Raw genomic sequence first — 19,319 nt, forward strand, 5'->3', positions numbered from 1 at the left:
TCCCAGAATTATTTCTCACTATGGTAACATTTTTTTTTTTAAAACATTCTTTCTTGTTTTTTTCTCTGATTATTTTTTATTGTGGTGAAATTTACATGGCGTTTCAGTCATTGCAGTGTCCAGCTCATTGGCATTTAGTAAACCCAAAATTCACAAAATTGTGCAACCATCGCCACTAGCTAGTTCTGAGTATTTTTATTACCTTGTAAGGAAACTCCGTACCTATTATATCATAACGCCTTATTTTTACTTCCCAAGTCCCTGACAGCCACTAACATACTTCCAGTCTCTGTAAATTTGCCTATTGTGGATATTTTATGTAAATGAACTCATATAATGTGAGGCTTTTTTTGCCTAGCTTTTTTCACTTGCACCATTTTGTTTTGTTTATCGATTTGTCCTTTGATAGACATTTAGGTTGTTTCCAACACTCGGCTTTTATGAGTAATGCTGCTATAAATATTCATTTACAGGTTTTTGTGTTGAAGCCCATGATTTTTTAACATGAAAGAATAGTATCATAATTAACTGAATACACAGTTTCAACAGGTGACATTTTTGTTTTAAATGTGTATGTTTGTATTTTTGCTAAACCATGAGACAATACTTTACTCTATAAGTATTTTAGCATGCGCTGCCATGAAAATAAGGACATTTTTCTATTTAACTACGATACTAATATACCTAAAAACTAGTAATAATTCTATAATATCTCATTTAGTTTCCTCAAATATCATACTATTATCACACTTAAAAATTAATTAATTTCCCTATAACATCTGATATCTATTTCATATTGAGTTTCCCCAATTGCCTGGTACCTGTGTACAAGAAATTGCTATTAGGATTAATAAATGTAAGATAGATAGGTGGAAAAATAAATGAATAAAAAAATTTGTGAATTACATAGCCAGTCTGGAGCAGGTAATAAGTATAGGTCACAGTTGGGTTCAGGCAGGTCATAGGTCACGGCAGCAGTTAGCATGGGACTTAGGAAGAAAAGGATGAGCACAAGTAGGATAGGTGATTGTTTTGGGAGTGAGGTGTATGTGGGAAGGACAGTGGTTGGGAAAGGTCATAGACCAGAGAGCACGGCTCAGAAATAGGTCATAGCAGAAAAGTAGATACAGAAGACCGCATAGTTAGATGAATGAAAAACATCCGCAGCTAGAACATTACTTATGATGATACAGTTACTTTGACAGCTCTTGGCATATTTGGTTGACGGTGTGTTCTCACTTCATCTTGGAAAGGGCCTTTGCACTCTTGGCAGACTTAGTCAGTATTTGCTTTAGATTTTTTTAAGTACATATGTAGTCAACTCTTTAGTATCCACCTTTCCCTGAATATTTTTTTTTAAGTTGAAGTGTAGTTGATTTATAATAATGTTGTAGTTTCAGGTATGCAGCACAGTGATTCAGATTTATTTTTGCAGATTATATTCCTTTATATGTTATTACACAATATTGGGTATAATTGCCTGTGCTATAAGGTAAATATATCTATTTTATGTATAGTAGTTTGTATGTTTATCTCATACTCCTAATTATGCAGGTTCATTGAGATGTGTCTAAAGGTAGATTTGTTTTTGTTTAGCCTGTTTGGAGCTTGTGTGTGCTTATTCAATGTGAAGGCTAGTATTTTTTCATACAGGACTTCAGGTAGACAGCAAGCTTTTCTAGTCCTTGGCAGAATTTTTACAATCCCTTTTCAGGGTCTTAGCAGCTGCAGTGTCCTGCTTTATGATGGTCTCTCAGATCCCAGCCTGAGTGGCCTGAGATGATGTTTCTTATTATCATGTAGGGATTAAATCTCTAGTGTTCAGTCTCTGGAGCCCACCTTATTGAGTCTTGTTTACATTGAGCCTTTTATTCGTTTGAATTTACCATGCTTGTCATGCTTTCCACCTTTGGTTCTGGCATGTGATGATTTTTATTCTTCTGGGTGTTCTTTTTATTCCCTTACATTTTATTTAGCAGAGCTACTGTCTTTATGGTAGGGGTCAGTGTCTGTTTCAGTTTGGTTTGCTTTGTAGTGGTGAGCCATTTTTTTTTTTTTTAAACCTTCTAAATGGACTGTTATGTCTTTCCCCTCCTTTGCTATCCTTGCATATTAAGTGTTGTAGTTTTCTTCATTTGTTGTATGTGATAGTGTTATTCTGCCTCCAGTATCTTATCTGTTCTGTATTACAGATGGCTGTCAGTGATCTTTCTGTAATGTAAATACGAAAATATAAAAAGTAAATATCCTTTTCATTTCCTGGTATAATACCAATCAATGACTTCCTATCACCTCTCAGTTTTAGAAAAAAGAAAAAGCTCTATAAATGCTTTTTCCCTTAGCAGCTTTTACCTTAAAGAGTTCTTACATACCAGAACAGATGTGCATCAACTCTGCCTACCATCACCAAATGGTGTTTACAGTTTTGCATCATCATTTTACTTAATGGTTGTCTACTAAGTTTGCAGTGTAGTTGTATTTGTGCTTATTTTGGGGATGTTTTATAAATAACAGTAACTCCATCATAATTAGTAGGTTCAGAAACATAGGGTATTGAAAAAGTTATAAGGTGGCATTATGATGAATTAAAAGGGAAACTTTCCATGGTATACACACTGGCTTCTTATATAGTATCACTTTGGACACATGTATAGTCTTTCGGAAGCTAACATGTTGAACAAAGAGGAGCCCCTGGAATAGCAAATCCTCTGTAATGTAGCCCTGGCTTTCTTCATCAGTTTCATTTCCTACCATATTTCCACTAGGTTCACCCTCTGCTCCAGCACACTAAACATGCACCTCATTCTCTCAGTATTTTCATGGCTTCTTCTCATTCCCCGCTCTAGGCTGGGTGCCTTTCTGCTTCCTTGCATTCTGTGCATACTTGTATCATAATACTATAGCAGTGTACCATAATTCTTCACTCATCAATAGTTTTTCCTGTACTGACTCCTTGAAGGCAGGTCTCCATTTTTAATTTCCTTTTCCCATTGTTAGTACAGTAATGACATATAGTTATTAAATTATACATTGAAGAATAAATGCATAGGTTGACTGATGTGAGAGATGTTGGGCTAAAATATGCTAAAACTATAACTTTTTGCCCTTGCTGGTTTATGTAGTAATTGCATTATCTGTGGACTTAAACATGAAGCATGGCTATATAATGTTGGAGAATTACAGATTGTCCCTTTTTTGGAAACTTAGCACGTACTATCTTTTTAGAAAAGCCTATTATACATATTCTCCATCACTGTCATGCCTATTACTTTACCCTTAACAATTAAATCATTGTTTTTTCCTATTAGCATTTATATTGTTTTATTTTTCGTTTTTCTTCTCTTTAGAAGTTGTTGTAGAACTTCAAGAGATCTCTGAATATTAGAATGTACAAACATAATTAAAGACTAATTAATTTTTCTGTTCCTTTAGATACACCTAAGCGACATAACAAGGAAAATGATAGTAGAAGAGCAAGTGATATACTGGAAACTAAATGTGATCTAGCCAACAGGTAAAACAAATTTCATTTTCATACTGATTTTTTTTCCTTCATTAATTTTAATCCCATCTTCAGCCAGTTTTCAAGCTTCTCTACTACAGGATAGCCCATAATTTTCTTCTCTTAACCAGACAGTATTTTTCTACTATACATCCACATTTTCAGGAAAAGATTCAACATTTCTGATACATGGGCATTTTTTTTCCTGTCTAGTCCTGTTTTTTTTTTTTTTTTTTTTGATGGGGGTAGATAATTAGGTTTATTTATTTATTTATTTTTGGAAGAGGTACTAGGGATTGAACCCAGGACCTCATGCATGCTAAGCATGCTCTCTACCATTTGAGCTACACCCTCCCCCCCATTCCTATCTAAATGTTGGGATTCAGAGGGATTACCTAATTTTTGAAGAAAGAAACATATATGAAAATTGTCTACTGCAAGTTTTGGGAATTTTTGCTTTTTTGTGTCGGTGAATGTCTTTGAAACCACTTGTGGCTGTTGACTAAATCTAAGAGTTTAGGGACTTTCGAGATCATTTAGTTGGCAGTTTTCAGTCTGTGTTCTGCAGTGCCCTCTAGTTCTGTGGATGAATCGAAATTGGCCTGTGGCTGTCCCAACCTTTCCCACTTCAAACTAAGCAGCTCATTCTTTTATCTGTATCAGATATTGGGGTTTTATATGCCATTTGATAAAAAGAGTTCTATGCTTTAAACATTTTGGGGGAGACTTCTGATTTAATCTAATTCCAAAATTTAGCATATGAAAAAACTGAACATACTTAGTTTGTTGTAACTTTCTTCATTGCCTGTTTTCCGTATTCCATTTTGGCCCTTAAACTGATGCCAGATTATAAAAGCAAAAAATCTCTAAACTAAATGTATGTAATCCACTTGGGGAATATATTTGTTCTTTATTGAAATTAAACATTATTTGGTGTAAACACAGATGTACTAAACAGATTCCTTTATTATTTTGCATTTTCTGATTACCCTTTGACCTAAATAGGTGTCTTTCAGTTAAACTTCCTCATGTTAATGCAGCACAGATACGGAAACAAAATACTTGGGACAATTCTAAGTATTTAATTCTAAATTTTGAGTGACATGAGGCCCTCTTCATTCTATACATGCTTAATAAGTTAATAATTTGAAACACTTTAACTACAGTCAAAACTTACATGTGAAATTATACTATTGGCAGTTCCCTCTGCAGTAATTTTCTAGTTCATAGAGAGATTGACTACTTGTGGAAGAAGTTTATTTTTATTCTTAGATCTGGATGTGATGTTGATTTTCTGAGTACCCTAAAGAAATACAATGAAATCTTCTGTGAAGACCTCATATTGAAGAAATTGTAAAGTTACTGGGCTTGCTAATTTTACCCCTTTACCACAGTTGTTCTTAAAGTTACCTCTTAGAGGGGAATAGTTGGTGCTTCCCAATCTCAATTATGTTTTTGATGTGTCTTTTCTTTAAAGAGCAAATTAAATATTTTGATTAAGATCTCTTGCTAGACTAAAGATTGATGAAATAAGTAGATTAATTAATAAATCCGATTTTATTATAAACTCCATTGAACCTCAAGATTCTTTTTTGAAGTAGAATGAAGTAGAAAGTACTAAGAGGTATTATCAGAATTCTACAGGAGCAAGACACTCAGCCCCAAGAATTTAATTCAAATAGAATTCTCTTAGTATAGGAAAAATTTGTATTAAATATATTTTGACTTTCACATTTATCCTTTTCCAAGCTTCTGGATCTTTTGACTATCTTTTGATACTTTATTTTACTTATAGATTGGGATATAGAAAAGAGGTAGAGGAAGGCTTTTGGTGACGAGGGATAAATGCTTAATGAGAAATGAAAGATTATTACTGCTTAATAGGAGAACAGAAGAGTGGTGAAGAGTTGAGTACTGGGATGTGGAAATGAACTTGTTGCACAGAGTCCTTTACTGTAAAAGGTATTTGTAATAAAATATTTCATGTGTGATGTGAATAGACTACTTAAAGGAAATACCTTCTTTTTTTGGCATATAGTTCAGCTATTATACTAAATATTTTATTTGTAATGGTATCATCTTACATCGGTATCCATGTAGGTAATTGGGAAATTCATATGTGGATATGATCAGTACAGCTATTCAGTTAAAAGCATGGAATGAATATAGTTTTTAGAGTAAGTGTGTTATTAGTCCTTTCACATGCAGTTTTCATTCACAAGTGCTAAATATAAGTAATCTTCTCCATAAATCTTCTGGCTTTTGATCAGTGAGCTCATGGAGGCTTTACCATCCTTAAAATCAGAGTTCAGTGATTGGTGATGGTTTTGCTGTACACTGGGTTCTACCTTTCTTTGTAATAGTTTCTGGAAAGGAGGGTTCTGTGATATTAGTGGTGGTGATGTAGTTCTTCTAGACCTTTAGCCTCTACAATTTCTCCTTTACTGCATTTTAAAGACAGGGCAGTATGATCTTGCATGCATGCCAAATAAAACACCCTTAGTCTTAGAAATTGAATTCCAGTCTCATAATCTCTTTTTATAATCTCTGTTTATTATTTCTCTGTTAATTGTAGACATATTGTAACAATAACAGCAGATGAAAATAAAAAGTAGTTAGTTAAAATTTCCGACAAATCACTTGTTAGATTTTTTTCCCACGTTCTTTTTTAGGCTGTATTTACAATTTTAAATTCAAATCAAAGTATGGATATAGTCTTGTATACTAAAATGCAAACTTTTCTTAACATTAGCATAGGATAAATGCATTTTTTAATTGTATGTTTACTTAACATGTTATCAATTTTCACAAAATAACTTTGTAACATTTCATTTATTTTTAGACTTTTAGGCTTTTCTCAAAATTTTTACTACGATAAAAAGCATGCCTTTTTCTTTTGGAAGTGCTCTTAGGTTAAATTCCTACAATGGGATCAACACCCTTTTTATCTGTTACAGTGGTAGGATTTCCTTGGCCTCAGTTTTTGGTATGGCAAGTGGGTAGAGAGTAAGGACTAAGCCAGGGCTGCTTTAAAGTTAACTTGAATTGAGATGTTAGCAAGGCTGATAGCATGTTGCCAATTCAGAAATGAGAGGGAGGAAGGTGTAGAATGTGGTTCCATCTTTCTCTGTTATGATGCTCTGCAAGAATGATTCAAATAGAAAAATTTGGTGGCATCTTCAAGTGGCATTTATTCATTGATCAGTCAATTTATCGATCAGTTACAAATATGTATTGCACTATGAAGCCCTAGGGACTGTGTTAGCCACCAAGAATAGTGTTGGGTAAGCCATAGTCTTTGTCCTCAAGGAGCTTACCAGTCTTGTGGTGGCATCTTAGTGGCTTTGGTCCATAGCTTGCTGGCCCTGCTTCAAAGGGCTTTTTGACCATTTTAATGTCAAGTTTATGGGAAAATGTGGATAAAATCACAGTAGATAGTAATTAGTTGTCTTTTGCCTTAGATACCTGGATTATATCCTGGTGATGCAAAGTTGAAGCTTGAGGAATTTCAGTGATTTTGAATTATGTTTGGAAGGCAAATGATTTCAAGAAGGGCACATTTGAAAAAGTTTAAAAAGCATATTTGCTATTATGTAAAATATTTGAAGAGCTATTAATTTTGTACTTTTCTGTTTATGAACAGAAAAGCCCTGACATGCTTGATTTTGAAAGTGGTCTCTATGGTAATCTTGCCTTTCATTTTACCTAGAATAGGAAAGTTTTTGGTCAATGAACAGACCCAATCCATGACTGAATCTGAGAGCACTTTCAAGATGAAGATAAATAATTAAAGTTATCATTGCTTTGAAGGCTTAAAAAATTTAATAACTTATTTTGTAATTATAGTGAAAAGATACATAAGGTTTTCATGTTTACCCAAAGAGGTAAGAGAATCTAAGAGATTAAGGAATAGTGTGTGTGGAATGCAGCAAACTGAAATTGAATAACCATATGACTTTACTGTAAGTGTAATGTATTTGCTATAGAAAATTCAACATAAGAGAAATTGATTTTGGACGTGAAATATCAAAAGAATCTTATAGTCTGTGCTCCAGTGAAATTCTGTGATCTGAAGCCTGAGGACATTATAAGAATGTGATTCTAGTTAATTGAGTTAACTTTTATCCTGTATTCAAGTTTTTGAGTTTTCATCAAGTCAGTCAACCCTTGTAAAAAATACTGTTATTTAAAATGCATAATGGATAAGGAAAATGTTCATAATTTGGGAGGTTGATACACAAATTGGGCTGAAGTACTGCTCTAATTGTCACCATACCTCCCTATAATAAATTGCCTTTTGATGACCGGGACGAATTGAGTGAAATCGTAACGGACAGATACGGGGCAGACAGTTTCTTTAGAATATTCAGATACATCAAGTGAATGGAATTCTTTCCTACTCATAACTTGGATTTATTTATTTCTTTCCTTTTTAGCCCTGCTTCTTTCCTGTTGCACCCCATTTCATCATGGGGTATAAACAGTGTTACACTACTTGAAAAGGTACATTTTAAAACAATTTTAAATTACTTCTGACCATACTGACTCATGATAAAATTTCCCTTACGTTTGTTGATATGCCAGTTACATTAAGTTAAATTAAATTTCTGTTTTCTTATTTACCAGTATGTGCACGTTATGTATCATTGGCTATTACTTCTAAATGTGAATATTGAAATTTTTAAAGTGTGCCAGTGAACATTTAATTCTACAGTCATGTTAACAGCCTTTTGTAGGTTCATGATAACTCAGGGACCTCTAATGAAGATCAGTCACAGTTACTAAGGTTTTAACATTACATGTCCATCTTCTTCAGGACACGAAAGTGAGGACTCCTAGAGAAGAAAGAGAAACACTTCCTAATAAAATACCAGAAGTTGAAGTGGAAGACTCTTCATCATCAAATATTGCAAAGAATACAGAGAGTAGTGCATTTGGAGTGTCTCTGCCAGCTGAAAAAAGTGATCCTTTCCAAAAAGAGCAAGACCATCTGGTAGAAGAGGTTAGAAAAAGATTGTAATAAGTATATGGATATATCTGTTGTTTTCTCCATGATGTTGGAATTATAAGTGCAGTACAGTTAATTACCGACTACTGGGGGGTAATTTGGGAAAGGAGGTCATAGATAAAAAAATCATGGTTAAAGCAAAATTGGTCCTCCCAAAAGGTAGAAATAAGTATGAACTTTATTAGCTAAGATCACATCCATGGTTTAGAACCCACATCCCATTCTATAGCTATCCAAAATTATAAAAATAATACACTTACAATTTTGGAATTAACGATTACATAATTTTTTGGATAAGTACACTCAGTGATGATGTCTTATTAAAATACTCTAAATGTTGTCTGTTGCTTAGCTGAGCTTCCTCCTTTTGAATATTGGAACAGACTATACAGTATATAATCACTGAATGAAGGTTTTGTCCTTCTGCTTTTTAAATATTTCAAAAATGAATGAATACATCATTGTTCACGTACTTGGTTTTCTTAGCCAGCCCTCTGCCTTAGTACTATTTTACTTTTAACTGGCAAGTGACCACATAATACTACTATTGCTGAGTATTATGAAACGCAGTTTACACAGATTAAATGGTCAGGCCATTCTCTAATGTTATTTTTTTTTTTCATGTTTTCCATTGTTTGAATTTGGATAAACAGCCAGGAAATAAATCAGCTACTTTATATTCCTGAGAGACTGAAAGAAAAATTTGGTTTAGTGCATATTGATTCAGGTATTGGGGTTCCCTTCTGTTTCTCAGTCCTGATCAAAGTTAATGAATATTGTCCGAGTATGAGAACTAGATGTTAGTCATTTTTCTTATTTGTAACTTGAGGAGGTTGGACCAATTTTATGGTCTCTAAATACTTTTAATTCTCTAAAATTCTGTTTCTCTTTTAGTTGATTGACTTTATATTAAAGAAAAGGTGGTTAATCATTCTTTTTTTCTTTCCTGATGTGGGAAGAAAGGCACATTTTCTGGTTTAAGAGATTTTATAGTAGCAGTGGGATGGAATGGAAGAAGAGAGTCCTAAAATCTTAAAGCTCTGAAAGTGAAGTGAAATTATTTTTTTTTTTAATAGTGTCTATGACAAGGAATATTTAGTGTTTGAATTCTAGAGAAGCCCTCTAATTTCATGGAGGAGGTTAAACTGGGGTCAGTTTGATTAGGGTCATAGGCAGTTTCTTTTTAAGTTATCTCGGGGCAGATGTTTTAATTTGCATGTTTTTGTTTTCCAGTTTTATTTAAATTTAGTTAGTATAGAGTGCTGTTTTCATATAGAACACTTTCTTTTTTCTATTTTATTTTATTTATTTATTTTTTAATTAAAATTTTTAAATGGAGGTACTGGGAGTTGAACCCAGGACCTCACACATGCTAATAATAAGCACATGCTTTACCACTGAGCTGTGTGGCCCCACCCCCTTTTCTCTCTATTTAAAAATGTGTCCCTATGCTTTGTTTACTAGTTTATGTCTGATAATAAAGTTCCTGGCAAAGAAGTATGTTGTCAGAATGTATTCTGTTTATTAATGGAGGTGTTACTTGTGGATTATAATTGAGAAGAACCTGTGTACTTTAAAACCAGTCATTTTGGCGGATTAGAATTGTCAAGCTCAAAATTGTGGCAGATAGCAGCTTAGATCACTGGTCTTTCCAAGTATAAATACTTACCTTGTCTCTCTTATATAATGAGATGTTCATTTAAGATAAGGGAGGAAACAGGTTTTGGGTTTGATTTCACCTTAACAGGATAGTCTGTACGGAATGTCTGGGAGCTACACTGTTGAGCTAGTTTTTGTGTCATCTGCTGTGGGAAGGGCTGCTGACCTTAAAGTGCTTACTGTTCTTATGGCCTTTTGTTGCATTCTATTAATGGACTTGGTAATTTTTGCTTTACATTTTTGTTTGTTTGTTTTAGGTTGCAAGGGCAGTTTTATCTGATTCACCACAGCCCTCTAAAGGAAAAGAAGCAAAATTAGAGGAACTGATTGACTCTCTAGTTTCTAACCCTTTCTTAACAAGGAACCAAATTCCCCGAACTCCAGAAAACTTAGGTAAGTTAATAATGTTTTCTGCCATTATTTTCTTTCTTAGATGTTACTGATATTAGAACCTTGTTCTGACAAATCTTCTGGAAACTCAACTTTAAAACTTTTTTATCTTTCAAATTTAGTGGCATTGATTCTATTTGTTTCGATATAGGAGACCTTTTATTGAAGTCCTAATAAGTGTGGACACTCTCACTTATGTGGCTAGTCCTTCAGCAGGATTATTTTGCCCTGGTACTGTACAGTTTTGTTGTTGTTGTTTTACTTGGCTTTTTCCTGGAAAACATTTTAGTTGATCACTTTTTAAAAAATCCTCTGCCCCCCATGTGATCTGTGATCAACATTTATAGAGTATAGGGGCTTTGTTCTCTCTGGCAGCGACCAACAGCATCCACCAAAAACTCTGCATGCAGAGCTGTTTTCTGCCCTTCCCAAGCTAGTCCAGACTCCCCAGAACTTTCTTCTTACAACCTATATTGTGTAGGCAGAGTTCTGATATTGTTGCCTTTGTATAGGCACATCATTCTGGTTGAGTGATTAAATATAATTTCCATTTTGCTCCTAGAAATGACATATTCAAAGTTAAATTTATTCAATTCAGGTTGAACTGGGCCACCGTCTAGATTGGTGGGTGTCAAGCTACATGGGAACTAAATTCTGGCCCACCCTGTGTGTTTTTGTATGTAAAGTTGCATTGAACACAACCATATTCATTTGTCACCATATCATTTATGGCTGCTTTCATGCTATGATGGCAGAGCTGAGTACTTGCCACAGACTGGATTGCCTAGAAAGCCTGAGGTATTACTATCTAGCCTTTCATAGGAAAAGTTTGCTGAGCCCTGGCTTAGATGGCCAAGAAAATATCTTTTTAACAAATGTAATTTGTATATGCTTTGTGAAAGTACATGCACATTTCAGAAACAGCTTTTGTTTTTATGTGTGATCAGCTGGAGATGGAGTTCTTTGATCTTAGTGGACTTTGATATGTTGTGGAGCCATGTCATCCAACTGGCATATCTATGGAACATTTACTGAGTCAGCAGTTTTATCTTGAGCACTAGAAATGAAATGTTTAATTGCATGCTCTGTTTGGGAATATTATTGATAACTTATGTTATTCTCCCCCTTTATTTAATCAGTAAATGAAATTAGGAGCTCATGGAGAAAAGCTGTTGAAGTGGAAGATAATGGAAGTACAGAACCAATTCAGATGGATCCTGAAAAGAGAGAAGTATTGACAGAATCCTTACCTGTGTTGCCTAATCAGGGAGAGTTTAGCATGGCCAGTTTTTTCTCAGCAACCACTGTATCTGATGTTAGCCATTCTCATTTGCCTGAAGAGAAGGTTGTTTCAGATTGCCTCAAGTGTGTACCTCAGAAACCTGTGACTAGTCACGCAGGTGAACCAACAACACAAAATCAGTCAGATTTATTAAATAAGGAACTAATTTGTAAGCAAGATTTGGAGTGTACAGCTCTACAGAACAAGCCTTTAGAAACTAACCAAATAGAGACATGCTCTCCTGCTGTAGGCAGTAGGAGAGATGTGATAAATAGCAGTGAAGAGGACTATGTTACAATATCAGACCACTTGCAGGCTTCTTACAAAGATCCTTCCATGCATAAAAGTATGTTATGGAACTCTTTTCAAATCTCAAGTGGAATTAGTTCCAGTTTTAAAGATAGTGATTTTGGCATATTACATGAAACTCTTCCAGAAGAAGTTGGTCACTTAAGCCTTAATAGTTCCAGTAGTACAGAGGCCAATTTTAAACTGGAACCAAATAGTCCTATGCACGGTGGCATTTTCCCAGAAGATGTTGTGGGAGAAAGAGAGGCAACTCCAGAATCAGACATCAATTTACAGGCTATTTACAGTGGATATGAGGCTCTGAAAAAATCTCTGTCCAAACAAAAGGAAGAAACTTACCTCTCTAATCCTGAAACACTTGAAAGACACAAACCAGAATTGAGCCTTACTCTCCCAAACATGCAAACAGATGATATGCTTAACTTTTTGGGCACTCATGATTTGCACATTGACTATACAAAACCATCTTCACGCATGTCCCTTGGTGAAAGAAAACGATCTCTTTCACCACTAATTAAGTTTTCTCCAGTGGAACAAAGATTGAGGACCACAATACCATGTAGTCTTGGAGAACTTCTACCTAATTTAACAGGTAAGATTTAACTAGACCTGTGCGTATTGACCTGCTGAAGTTTTCTCTTAACTTCTCATAAAAATAGTATGCAGTGAATGTTATATGATCTTTATTGTTAATGTGATATAATTTACCCCTTACTCCTTCGCTAGGATGAGCAGAGTGAACCCATCATTTTTATGAGTACTTGGCGAATTTCTAGTGATGCGTATATAGTTTACAATTGGTGTGAGACAGGGATGAAAAACAAAACAAAAATACCCAAACTGGTTGATTTTTGTAATACAAATTCCTGAAAGTAAATCTCATCAGAACCTTCTTGGCTAGTGGAAGATGGTTCTAAAAAAGTTGAGAAATGCTGTTTTAAATACCATTCTTGTAACAAGGTAATATCTGTGATTTGCTTTGGAATAATTTAATGGGGTGAGCTGACAAAATAAGAAAGATCAGTACATTAGTTTCTTAGGGCTGCCGTAACAAAGTCCACAAACTGGATGGCTTACAACAATAGAAATTTATTGCCTCTGGAGACAAGTTCTGGAGGCTGGAATCTGGAATCAAGGTGTTAGCAGGGCCATGTTCCCTCTGAAGCCTTTAGAGGATGATCCTTCTTGACTCTTCTAGCTTCTGATCCCTCCAGGTGTGGGATCTGGATCCCTCCAGATCCCTCCCTCTTTGGCTTGTGGCAGCATAAGTCATCTCTTCCTCTACCTTCACATGACATTCTCCCCTTGGGTTCCTTGTACCTTCTTAAAAGAACACCAGTCATATAGATTAAGGGCCCATCCTACTCTTAACTGAATATGTCTGCAGTGACTCTTATTTCCAAATAAGGCCATATTCTGAGGTACTGGGGGGTTAGAACTTCAAGATATGTTTTTGAGGGACATTGCTAAACCTGTAACAGTTAGTATTAATAATTATTGAAGCTGGGTGATGGATACATTGGGTTCATAATAGTTAAAAAGAACTGCTCTTGGAACTATATGCAATATCTTATAATAGCCCATGATGGGAAATAATCTGAAGAAAAACAAAACAAAACTGAATCACTTTGCTGTACACTTAAAACTAACACAATATTGTAAATCAACTACAATAAAAACAAAACAGAAAAACTGTTCAGAAATGCTCTTAATACCATGAGGTATTAACTCACCCCAATCAGAATGGCCATCCTCCAAAGTCTACTATGCTGGAGAGGGTGTGGAGAAAGGAGAACCCTCTTGTTAGTGGGAATGTAATTCGGTGCCCCTATAATGGAGGAAAGTATGAAAGTTCCTTAAAAAACTAAAAATAGACTTGCAGTGTGATCCAGCAATCCCACTCCTGGGTATGTATCTGGAGAAAACTCTTTTAAGTTGAAAAGATACATGCGCCTCCATGTTCATAGCAGCACTATTTACAATAGCCAAAATGTGGAAGAAACATCAGTGTCCATCAATAGATGAATGAATAAAGAAGATGTGATACATATATCACATATATATATATATATATATATACACATACATACACACACACACACACAATGGAATATTAGCCATAAAAATGAATGAAATAATGCCATTTGTAGCAACATGGATCGACCTAGAGATTGTTATACTAAGTGAAGTAAGTCAGATAAAGACAAATATCATATCATTTATATGTGGAATCTAAAGAAATGATATAAATGGTATGTATATGAAATAAATGATATTTATGAAACGAACAGATTTACAGATAGAGAATAACTGTAGTGATTCTTATAACTTATAGTTACCAAAGTGGAAAGGAGAAGGGAGAGATAAATTAGGAGTTTGGGATTAGCAGATACAAACTATTATATGTAAAATAAATAACACGGTCCTACTGTGTAGCACAGGAAACTATATTCAATATCTTACAATAAATTATGGAAAAGAATCTGAAAAATGCTCTTAAGACATTTCAGAACAGATAGAGATTTAGTAATACAGATTATGTATAATTCTGATTTGTTCATGATAATTGAACACTAGTATATTGAAAAGTATTCTAAGACGTATATATTGATGTCCTATAGAGAAAAGGTACCTCAGTGAGAACAGTGGTAATTTTGCTGTAGTTAAATATTTGTAAGTGAACTTTTTATTTAAGATTGACATTTGCTACCATTTGGAATTTTTCCTATTATTTTCTTTGTAGTGTTTACTTACTGTTTTCTCTTTTTTAAAATCAATTTTGCAGAAGAAGAAATCTTGAGTAAGAGCCTTGATGCAAAAGAATCTCCATCTGACTTGAGAAGATGAAGCAGTAGCCCAGTCAGTTTAATTATGCACTTAAGTTACAGCAGTGTCATAGGATAAAAACTGATTTATAATTTAAATACACATTGTCAGTGTAGCTGTATTTCAAGGTCCAAAAAATCCTAGATAATGCCTTTTAGCCTTCTCTCTTGTTTTCAGGTAAGGAGAGTATGTTTGGATTTTGTCTCTTTGTATGGATAAAGGATTGAAATGTGAAGTATTTGGAAAGTAAACATCAATTTATGTGAAGCCATTTTGATTTCTTAAGTAATCTGGTAAGCATTAAGTAAATGGCAAAGTAGTAGTTTTGACTAATTTATTATGTTATAATTTGTTTTAACATAAGGATGAGTAGTTTGTGATGTACTTTCATTAAGTGGTTAACATAGTAGCCATTGAATATATTGATCTTTCTTTTTAGGGAAATGCACAACTTTTATTGTTTCTTTATGGAACATTCTGATACTAAACAAAAAAATTGAGAAAAGTATTTTTTAGGGTGTGTACTCAAAATGACTAAGTTTGGGAAAGTTCTGAATAGGCTTTATGATGATTCAAGTAGGTTGATCCTGAAAAATGATGTTTGATGGAATAAAGTGCATGTGGTGGTGATAGTGAAGAATAGAGCAGAATGGATTTAGAAAAAGGAGAAAGATGGAAGATTACTAGACACAAATTTTGAGGAACATTATAAATCCATTTAGTGGGTTGTATAGCAGTTTTACATTTAGTCTAATTTAGACTTTGAGAATTTAATTTAACCCGTTTTTTTTTTAACAGAAAATACGTAAATTAAAAAATTAGTCTGTGTTTATTGTTTTTTTGGGGGGGCATTGCTTTTGGGGAAGGGAGATAATTTTGTTACTTTCCTCAAAAATCATAAGTTCCCCACTGTCTACAAAATTCGGCTCAAAATAGCTTAAGAAAACTGAACTTGGGGTTAAAATAACTTGTTCATTGTCACACAGCTAAGTCAGCGGTGAAGCTAGGATTTGACCCTATTTTCCTTCCTTAATATACCAACAAGACCTCCTAGAAGTAAATAAGGGCTGGGATGTAGGATATGGCTGTAGGAGTGGACATCCAACTGACCTTCTGGACTCTGAATGGGAGTCAGATGTGAGGCCTCTCAGTGTCCTGCCTCACTTAAGTCATGACCTCTGGCCAAGAAAAGGGCTTGTCTTTAGTATCCAAGTGAATACATACCATTGTCCTCTGTGAACCAGGAGGAATGAACTGAGTGTGCACTGGAAGTGTGATAGCACCTACCATACTCCTGTGTCTAGCCCCAACTCTTAACCATCAAAACCTTGTCCGTTTGCCAAGAGTTGAAGGGCAGAGCTCTGGAAGTGGCTGGTCTTGATAAGTTCATTTCTTCACTCATTTGGGCTTATTTTGGGCTTGTTTGATTCCAGTTTGAAGGCCACTTTTTTTGTGAAAGAGAAGAAAAGCACATATAACTACTACCTTTTTGCAGTGGAAAAGAAAGAGGAAGAGAAAAGCTTCTCCTAAGGTGCTATATTTTATTAGTTAATACAACAAATTAGACTCTGCAGGTCTGCTGCGAAGTTATTCTCTAGTCTACCTTAAGAAACCCAGTATCTATAAATCCAAAATTAACACGTTAGGGAGGAGGTAGACCTGTCATATTAGCATCTATAAAGTGCCAGAACCATTCCTAGATACTTAATACATATTATATCTTTTAATCTTATACCTCTGTAAGATACTGATTATTATACCTATTTTACATATAATAATACCAAAGCTAGGGAGCTTAAATGACTTTCTAAAATAGACTCAAGGAATCATCTGGGATACATCTTTAAGGAAAATGTAGATTCTATAAGTCTAAAATGGAGATTAGGAATCTGTAGTGTTTTAAGTATGTTTCCCTGGTCATTCTTCGCCTCAGAAAAAAGCTTGAGAACCAATGCTAGGGGATATAGAGTCACATTTAGCCCTGGGGCACCTTAAAGAAGCCAGGTACATGATCACATACCTTACTACTTTAGGGATTGTTTGCTATCTGATAAGGAAGCTTAAGTTCACCAGTAAGTGTGGGCCCTGAATTACTGAGAATCAAAAGATCAAAGTATCTTTGGATATTATGGAGTTATAAAAACTACATTGTTAAGTGAGTCGTACTTGTGATAGGTTGAGCTTTTGGCATTCTTCCCTGTCATTTGTATGCCAGTATTATAAACAAAAGTATCTCTGTCACTTTCTCCTAAATCATTTTGATTATGATTTACTGCTTTCAACCTCTTCCTTACCCAATACTGCTCACATAGCTACTTTTTGACCTTAAGGGATTGCTTTGATCATGTCAGTTCCTTGTTTAATGAAGTGACTGTTCAGTGGAACATCTCTTTGTTCCATTAATGGTTCATTTGCTAATTCCAGAGTAGAGTTCAAATTTAAAGGCATATAAGGTCCCTTCCAGAGGTTCCTCTATTCCCCCTTCCACTTGATCTCCCACATTTTACTGAAATGCTTTGCTGAGCATGGGTCTTTAGAAATCTTAATTCACATTTCTGAAGCTAGAATATCTTACCTTCATCTCCCAGCTAATCACATTTTTAGCTGTGCTTTAGGGTTCAGAACAAATCTCACTCTTACCTTGAAGTTCTTTATCCACGGGCCTATCCTTTCTCTGAAATCTATTATCTTAACTTTTAGTCACTTAGTGTTTTTCATTTATTGCTTTTATCATTTTTTTCATGGTTGGATGTGATTTCTCCAGTTATATTGATTATATACATACAGACATACCTACGTAGATGTGTGTATGGCTTGTGTCCACACATACATATACTCCAAGGGCCATAGATCATCCTTAGCAGATATTGAAGTACTGAAATTGTTTTCTTTGCCTCATAAGTGATGGAATTAAAGGAATGGTAAAGAGGGAGGGCTCCTTTGTTGCTGTAAGAGTACTTTTTCTCATTACATTCATAGCAGAATGTACGTTATTTTATTCACTGTTCATAAGATGAAGGTGTATTAACTGACTTCTGTATCAATATGAAACTTTAGATAATGCCAGTATGTCCTAATTGTCTTAAATGTTTAAAGAGGACAAGCATGTAATGTTGCTTAACATATTAACATGTTATCAAGTGGAATAAAGATAATAATGTTAAAGAAAGTCATTTTGGGGGAATTTAATTGAAAACAAAAATACCAGTATTTTGAAACTGTTCTTTACGTGTTTCTTTCTTAAAAATTTTTTATTTTTAATTTTTTAAAATGGAGATACTGGGGATTGAACCGAGGACTTCCTGCATGCTAGCTACCACTGAGCTATACCCACCCCTCACCTTCCCATGTGTTTCTTAACCATGATCTATGAAGTCAGTTTTACCTAAAGACAGGAATTCTTGAGACCTGTATAAAAGGAAACCTTATTTTTTCCTTGCTCTGAGTATATTGAAATTAATGAAAATTTGTTTAAGGACACTTTCCTCAATGTAAAGAAAGTATTTGCTAAAGTAAAATACCTTTTTATAAAGGTTTTGAAATTCCCTATCACTTATGTTTAATGTCTGTATAGAGATAATGCCTCATTTGTAAAATGAGAGGTGAGGAGTTGATCAGAGGTCTCTTGGCTCAAAGATGGGATACTTAGATTTCATTTCAGACAATCTATAAGGCAGCTGAAGTGGGGCATTTTAGTTCTGTTTTTTGACTTCACTATACCATACTGCCATTCCAAAATCAGAACCTTAGAATCCTTCCCCCAAGGTATGTAACCTAAGAATCTGGTTCAATATAATCCAATTTCCAGATAGATACAGGTGGGAAAGCAGTCTTGCCCAAAGTGAAACACTAGTCTTTGAGAGATGTCACTTCCTGGGCTTTAGTTTACTCAAATCTATAAAATCAGGGAAATTACATGAAGGAATAATGCACACCTAAAAAGCTAGGAGGAAGTAGTGGCATGTAACGGTTAGGATCTGAAATCATACTGCCTAGGTTCAGCTGCATGACCTTAATAAGGTCATATCAGTTTTCTCATCTATTAAAATACAAATAAAAGTAATTACCTCACAAGTTGTGAGTGTTAAATAAGAAAACACACCTCAAGTATTTAAGAATACCTGGCATTTATTAAGGGCTCAACTACTGAGCTAGGCTTCACATCCAGTAATTTGGGAGTGGGGAGGAAGACTGGCTCAGTAGGTGGTACTGACAGCTTGACAGTACTGAGTATGTGCCAGGCACCATTCTAAGGGCTTTCCATGTTTTAATTCAATCTCAACAATCCAGTGAGGTAGTGCTATTCTTAACCATATTTTACAAATGAGGAAACAAGCACAGTA

The 19,319-nt window shown here is 34.7% G+C and overlaps 1 protein-coding gene and 1 non-coding gene across 2 annotated transcripts in view; both read left to right on the plus strand.

Annotated features, from left to right (window-relative positions):
• HAUS6 (HAUS augmin like complex subunit 6) overlaps positions 1–18,145 on the plus strand; it is a 34,843-nt gene extending 16,698 nt beyond the window's left edge. The window contains exons 12-17 of the mRNA XM_006180380.3: positions 3,433–3,514; positions 7,939–8,005; positions 8,319–8,504; positions 10,427–10,562; positions 11,699–12,742; positions 14,936–18,145. Coding sequence (XP_006180442.3) covers positions 3,433–3,514; positions 7,939–8,005; positions 8,319–8,504; positions 10,427–10,562; positions 11,699–12,742; positions 14,936–14,997 — 1,577 coding nt within the window. The 3' untranslated portion in view covers positions 14,998–18,145. The remainder of the gene's footprint in view (positions 1–3,432; positions 3,515–7,938; positions 8,006–8,318; positions 8,505–10,426; positions 10,563–11,698; positions 12,743–14,935) is intronic.
• LOC116663455 lies at positions 7,726–7,856 on the plus strand. Its single transcript, XR_004319705.1, has one exon.
• Positions 18,146–19,319: the final 1,174 nt, after the last annotated feature.

This window comes from Camelus ferus, chromosome 4 (genome assembly GCF_009834535.1).
Source record: "Camelus ferus isolate YT-003-E chromosome 4, BCGSAC_Cfer_1.0, whole genome shotgun sequence".
Taxonomy (NCBI): Eukaryota; Metazoa; Chordata; class Mammalia; order Artiodactyla; family Camelidae; genus Camelus; species Camelus ferus.